This window comes from Bos grunniens, chromosome 7, assembly GCF_055505025.1.
Source record: "Bos grunniens cultivar Pamir isolate PY7600 chromosome 7, Bosgru_T2T1.0, whole genome shotgun sequence".
NCBI classification, from domain to species: domain Eukaryota; kingdom Metazoa; phylum Chordata; class Mammalia; order Artiodactyla; family Bovidae; genus Bos; species Bos grunniens.
Genome location: NC_141171.1, coordinates 39,958,358 through 39,965,578, shown reverse-complemented (window position 1 = coordinate 39,965,578; position 7,221 = coordinate 39,958,358). Strand labels below are relative to the sequence as shown.

Here is a 7,221-nt window from a genome sequence, read left to right as displayed (position 1 = left end):
AGCCACACTCTCAGGCACAGTCACAGCCACAGTGTAAGTTTCACCAGTTGGTTATACTTCTGCCTTTGGAGGAGTACAAAGCAAATTCAATACCTTTTCCATATGATAGATCTTTGAACATGTATACATGCTATCATGTTTGTCTTTAAGTGAACTCTTTCCTAATCTGAAAAACACAATTAAAACCTCTGTTTCTCATGCAGGATATTTTCAGTGCCTAATTGATTTTACTGCCCTTAGGTTCTATGTATTTTGTCAAGGTTTTAATCCCAGTTGATTGCCATGAGCTTGCAAAACACTCAAAATTATATCTGGCCAGGGCAGAGTATTGGGTTCAGTTCAGTCGCTCAGTCGTGTCCGACTCTTTGCGACCCATGAATCACAGCACGCTAGGCCTCCCTGTCCATCAGAGTATTGGGTACTGTACTTTTATTTAAATGTGAAGTTGCACAAGGGTCATTTGTTAAAACCTAGATATGGATGGGATGAAAACACATGTTTTTAGGAACTAGTTAAATCAGCCTAATATCATTTTCTTCTTTTACTGGAATGATAGATTTGGGAAATATGAAAGGAAATGGATATTTGGAAGCTATCACCTTCACTTGAGGAACATGGAATCCAGAAAAGTGTGCATATCATGATTATTTCTTCAACATTTAGAGGATTGTCAGTTGGAAGGATTGTGTTTGCTCTGTGGGCTCCCCTAATGAGACTTTCCCTATCCTCAGTTGTACACACTGGGCCTTTTCGCATGAAGGCTCTGTGATGCCCAATCCATGACTCAGTTTGAACAGAACAGGGCTTGCATTATGGTCAAGCCCACCTGGGTTTTGAGATGTAAGACTAGGAGTAATGTGTGGGATCTACCAGGGGCCCAACCTTAGGTCAGTGTGAGGAATAACTTGTTACTGTTATTGAAAGATGGAAAAGACTCCCAGGAGTTTGTGAGTAAGTATACTTTTTCTTTTCATAAGTACCAACCAGATTTGAGCATGAAACAGATCCCAGCCACTGAGACTAGAGTGAGTGGAGAAGTGAAGCTCTATGAGGGATGGGAATGTTTAACTGGTTCCTGAGTGGTAAATATGTGACCAATGTATGATGAGCTGTGCTAAATAAAGGGGTTCACTGGCATTAGCCTAGTGAAAGATTTAATGTGATACTTGAGGTGACACGTATGCTGTAGTTCTGGGAAATCAGCTTATTCTCAGCAAGGCTCTAAGGGTTAGGAAGCAGGAAATATCCCCTTAGGAAGGCAGCTCACAAGAGGTCAGGCAGGTGCCGAGGTCAGGCAGGTGCCAAGGCCACGGCTGGTCAGAGGAAGGTTAACAGGATGAAGTAAGGATATAAAAACTTTGATTTGGAGGCTATGTAAACAATGATTATTTCTCTCGTCATGTCAGATTTCAGATAAAATGTACTGGATCCCAAGAAAACAGAACTACTGCATCTCACTTTTTAAGTAAGGCTGAAACTGCAATAAGACTTCAGGTCTTTTTTTTTTTTTTTCTATTTATTTATTTATTTTACTTTACTTTACTTTACAATGTTGTATTGGTTTTGCCATACATTGACTTGAATTCATCATGGGTGTACATGTGTTTCCCATCCAACTTCAGGTCTTTTTAAGTACCTATTAAATATGGTACAAGTGAATGCCTGCAGGCATCAGGGATTTAATTACTGCGGACTTATGTGCTCATCACTGCTCGAGGTATTAAAACTGTAATTGTGAACAAGATAGATAGAGCTGTGACCTCTGTAAGCTCTAATGTGATGGGATAGAGGAATGATTAAATCAGAAACTGAAGTTGAATGTGATAAATTGTATATGAGAAGGTACAACACTTTACGGGGTCGTGTGTGTGTGTGTGTGTGTGTGTGTGTGTGTGTGTGTGTGTTGATGACCTGTGCATCATAGGACATTTAGCAGCATCTTTGGTCTTGATCTACTAGATGCCAATTGTATCAACTAAAAATTTCCCCTGAGGGGTAAAACTGGCCTGGTTGAGAACTGCTCTCTTAGAAGAACTGAAATCTAAGCTGTGATCTGAATCCAACATGAGGGTATAGAGGCTGATGACTACTTTTCTAGTTTGGCAAGCTATGTAGCTTGGTAGCGCCCATTCCTGAGATGGGACACACAGGATAAGAACCAGTTTTATTCTTATGATGAATTCAGTATTAGACATTGCTGAGTTCTAAGTGCTTAGGGGATATCCAAGGGAAGATTCGCAGCAAGAAGAAGGACTAAAGCAGTTTGAAGTTCAGAATAGAGATCAGGGGATTGAGAGATATACTTGGGTGTTATTACCATTGATTCAAGCCTGGAATGAATAGCATTTTCCAGGAACCATCTGCAAAGTGGTAAAAAAAAGGAGGTCTTGGGTGGGACCTTGAGAAGGAATGCCAACACGTAAGAAATGCACAGAAAAATAGGATTATACCGCAGAGATTAAGGAATGGGCAGAGAAGATAGAAAGACATCCAGGAAAGCAAGGGCAGAATTCTCATATAGAAGGAGACAGTAGTCAACACATAAAATGCTGAGACAAAGATAAGAACTGTCAATGTCCCCGAATTTTCTCATAAAGACTTGTGAGGATAAAACCCCTATTGCAGTGGGTTGAAGGATAAATGGGAAGGGGGTTATTGAAACATTGAACATAGACAACTCTTTTAATAAACTTATCTATGAAGGAAGAGAAAAGAGGGCAGTAACTAGAAGGGGACACAGGGTGAAAAGAGGCTTTTTAAATTAGAGAGGCTTGATCAGATGTCATTTCTATTGGGGAAGAGATAGTAGAGAGAGAGAGATGTTAATGGTGCATTAGAAAGGCTGCAAATTTTTAGTAGCATTGAGATGGGCATTTGAATTATTCTTTTTAGCAGAATTTATTAGCCTGAGTTTAGTCTATAGAGAATTGCATTCTTCCAAAATTGGGTGCATGGGTCAAAGAGATAATAAATTAAGGATATTAGTAAGAAAATAGTTGACATGACGTATCAAGAAATCCGAGACACGTAGAGATGGGAGTAAGGAACTGATAGGAGGGAATAAAAAAGCAAAAGACCATATGTGAGGAAATGAGGCAGGAGCTTCATTAAAAAAAGTTCTGGGTCTGAGATACTATGGCAGTCATGCATCAAATGGTGCAAGGACATTTGTGGAAATGACTTTTAGATCTCCTTCCAAGCTAGAAAGGCCAAAGTCTAGACTGGGTTTTTATCTAGTCCGAGCTCACATTTGGTAAAATTCAGCAATCAAGTGGGCTCTGTTGGCTTGCATTGTTTTCAATCAGAATACTCCTACATCATCTTTGTTTTCTACCTTTTTAGTGAACAGCTGTCACATTTAATCTCCTCCATTCAACATTTGTTTAAGGTTTTGAAGCTAAGTTCAATACTATCTTATTATCTTATCTATTGGTTTAGAGCTCCTTGTTTCATCATTGTGAGATCCCTTTGAATTATGGTTTTATCATACATCATGTTACTTGTGTTTTAAAACTTTTACTCAATTGAAAATATATTTATCTCTCTGCCATCATAGAAATCCTTGACGAAATACACTGCAGAAGGGTTAAAAACCTTTGCACTAAATGATGACAAAGCAGGAATTGTTAAACCTTTGCCACATCGCAGATGAGTTAATTCTTTTGTGTTGCACAGGCAACATATATTTCTGGAACATTTATGTTCACCAAGTATGATGCAAACTTTGGAAATACATTCGTTCATTCATTTAACAACAGTTATCAAAAACCTTTTATTCACCAGGAACTTCACCAAGAGATGGAGGCAAAATGGTGAACAAAAGCAAAGCTAGTTTCATAAAACTTAAAAGTTAGTGGTTGAGAACAAGTGTTAAAAATGTGTATGGAATATTCTTTGCAGCTCACAGAATGTATCATACCATTTAATACCAATCAAATCCTATGAAATAAAGTTATTTTCTCTATTTAAAGCTAAGTAGGTTGAGACTCACAGAAGTAAAATTTCCAGAACAGGTAGCACAGGCACAGTGGGTTGGTGATAGAGCTGATCTGTAGGAACCTGACTATGGACTTTCAGGTCTATTGCACTAGACTATGGTGATCATTTGAAAAACATAGTTGATCAGAAAGAATTATGTAGAGTATTCTAAGGCATTTGGATAGTCCCCTGATACTAAAGAGCAGCATGATTCAAGAATTCTGAGCAGTGAAGAGACACGATCTTATTTGCAATTTAAGAAAGTCATTCTGACAATAGTGTTAGGAGTTGATTCATAAATAGTCTCTAAACAAGATATTTTGGAATATTATGGGAATATTGAGCCATCAATCAAGTCATTGAAAACACAAGATGAAAAGGAGAAAGAAGTGAAAGATATTTAGGCTATAGCTTCAATAGGACATATTGAGCAATCAATTTTAGGATGGGGTGAGGAGAGATCTGAGATAACCACAAAAATTTTTTAGGAGGAAGAGGCTATCACTTACCGAGTAAGGGAATGCAACAGAAGCATATTTGGAGGGGAGATATGAGACTTGAACATGCTAACCTTGAGATGCCTGTGGATTATCTGAGTAGAAATGTTCACAAAGAAGAGATACTTGATTTTGAAGTTCTGAAGAGCAGTCTTGGCTGCAAACCAATACTTGGAAGTCATTATTGGTAACTGAAGCCATGAATGGGATCACCAGAAAGAGTGTATAGGGTGAGGAGACAGCCAGGTAAAGTTTCCAGGGAATGATACTATTTAAGACCTTATTGAAAGAAGAGGCACCATCAAAGGAGAATACACTGAGTTGACAAGGAGGAGGATGTGTATTTATGGAAGCCAGTGACGGAGTTTCCAAAAGGAAACATGATCAACAGTAAATAGGAAGATGGGAGAAGTCTGTACCTTACACGCATTGTCATTTTTTGACCAATTAAAATTTTATTTATATTTATGTTATGGGGATTTGATGGATATATTTATCAGTTGGAGAAGGGGGAAATTATTCTAGGCATCGTAACTCATCACAAGAAGCATACTTGTTGCTATTTTTTTTTTCCCCAAAAGGATGGATCTACACTTTTCTTGATTCTTTTCAACAGATTGTCTCTGCTTTCAGACAAGGAAACATCAGGTCCCGAGGATTGAGTGGCCTGGCTGAAATCACAGAGGAAGCACATAACAGGACTGGAGTTCAAATGAAAGTCACATCATTCTTAATCTAGTAATCTTCACTCTCAAAGTAGGAGAAGACTGGACAGAATGGAGCTGAATAGCAAAACAGATAACACAATGCATGAGTTAGGATTATCTAGGGAAAATTGTGAAATAATTTTTAAATCCTTCTTCATAAGAGTCATTACATTGTCTTCTGCTATTTGAACAGGCAAAAATGGGAAGTTTCAACACAAGTTTTAGAGAAGGCTTCATTTTAATGGGCTTCTCAGATTGGTCTCAACTGGAGCCCATCCTTTTTGTCTTTATTTTAGTTTTCTACTCCTTAACTATCTTCGGTAACACCACCATCATCACTCTTTCCCTCCTGGAATGTCAATTGCACACGCCCATGTACTTCTTTCTTAGACATCTTTCCTTCCTGGACCTCTGCTATACCACCAGCACTGTGCCCCAGCTTCTGATCAACCTTCACGGACTTGACCGGACCATCAGCTACGAAGGGTGTGTGGTCCAGCTCTTCAGCTCCCTTGCCCTAGGCTCCACTGAATGTGTGCTCCTGGTGGTGATGGCCTTTGACCGCTATGCTGCTGTCTGTCATCCACTCCACTACACAGCCATTATGCACCCCCACCTCTGCCAGACACTGGCTATTGCCTCCTGGGTAGGAGGCTGCATGAACTCTCTGGTTCAGACAGGCCTCATGATGGCTATGCCTCTCTGTGGTCTCCATCTCCTGAATCACTTCTTCTGTGAGATGACTGTTCTCCTGAAGCTGGCTTGTGAAGACACAGAAGGGACAGAGACCAAGATGTTTGTGGCTCGAGCCATAATCTTGGTTGTTCCTGCACTACTAATTCTAGGTTCCTATGTATACATTGTTCAGACAGTGCTGAAAGTCAGGTCAGTGGCTGGGAGAAGAAAGGCTTTTGGGACTTGTGGGTCCCATCTCTTGGTGGTTTCCCTTTTTTATGGCTCAGCCATCTATACGTACCTCCAACCCATGCACAGTTATTCTGAGAGTGAGGGAAAGTTTGTAGCCCTTTTTTATACCATAGTTACCCCTATGCTCAATCCTCTAATTTATACCCTAAGGAACAAGGATGTGAAGGGGGCTGTGAGGAAGGTACTAGGGAGAGGCAGATACTCAGTGTAGGAGAGAAAAGGAGGAATAATACAGTCATCTGTCGTAGCTCTCACACCTTGGAGCCCATCTGATCCCTGGAGGGGAGTTCAGTTCAGTTCAGTCGCTCAGTTGTGTCTGACTCTTTGCAACCCCATGAACCGCAGCACACCAGGCCTCCCTGTCCATCACCAACTCCCGGAGTCCATGCAAACCCATGTCCATTGAGTCGGTGATACCATCCAACCATCTCATCCTCTGTTGTTCCCTTCTCCTCCTGCCCTCAATCTTTCCCAGCATCAGGGTCTTTTCCAATGAGTCAGGAGGGGAATTAGTCATTAGAAAATAGTTCTTTATAGGCCAGAGTTTTACTGCGTTCCTTGTTTGGCAGTTGGAAGTGGGTATTTCTTATGACTCTTTCTAGTTCAGTGTCTATTATTATGCAAAAGAGAGTAAGTGTTGATTCGTATCAGAACTTTCCAAAGGAATGAAGTTGGAAAAAGGTATACTGTGTCTACTTATGGAGAGTGGGCAGGGTTCTCAGCAAATCTGTGAGAGAAGGCTTGATTGGGATGACAGCAAGTTTTCCAAAGTCAGTGATTCCCATGTGGTACAATATAGATGGCACTGTCCTCACAGGGAGAAGACATGAATTCACCCCTGTTCTTCTACTTAACCATGGCCCTCATATCTCTTGGGCTTCACTTGTGGCTCAGCTGGTAAAGAATCCGCCTGCAATGTGGGAGACCTGGGTTTGATCCCTGGGTTTGGAAGATCCCCTGGAGAAGGGGAAGGCTACTCATTCCAGTATTCTGGCCTGGACAATTCCATGGACTGTATAGTCCATGGGGTCTCAAAGAGTTGGACACAACTGAGCGACCTTCACTTTCACTTCACTTTCATATTGCAGGACCATTTCTAAGATCTCCTTTGG

At 40.5% G+C, this 7,221-nt stretch overlaps 1 protein-coding gene across 1 annotated transcript; it reads left to right on the top strand.

Moving 5' to 3' along the window:
- The first annotated feature begins 5,381 nt into the window (after nucleotides 1-5,381).
- OR2Y1 (olfactory receptor family 2 subfamily Y member 1) lies at nucleotides 5,382-6,448 on the top strand. The gene has a single exon (XM_086411112.1). It carries the CDS (start codon nucleotides 5,382-5,384, stop codon nucleotides 6,318-6,320), a length of 939 nt encoding a protein of 312 aa, XP_086267238.1. The 3' UTR covers nucleotides 6,321-6,448.
- Nucleotides 6,449-7,221: the final 773 nt, after the last annotated feature.

Excerpts from the sequence above, each read along its gene's own strand:
- OR2Y1 (XM_086411112.1), top strand. The coding sequence starts at position 5,382 with ATGGGAAGTTTCAACACAAGTTTTAGAGAAGGCTTCATTTTAATGGGC.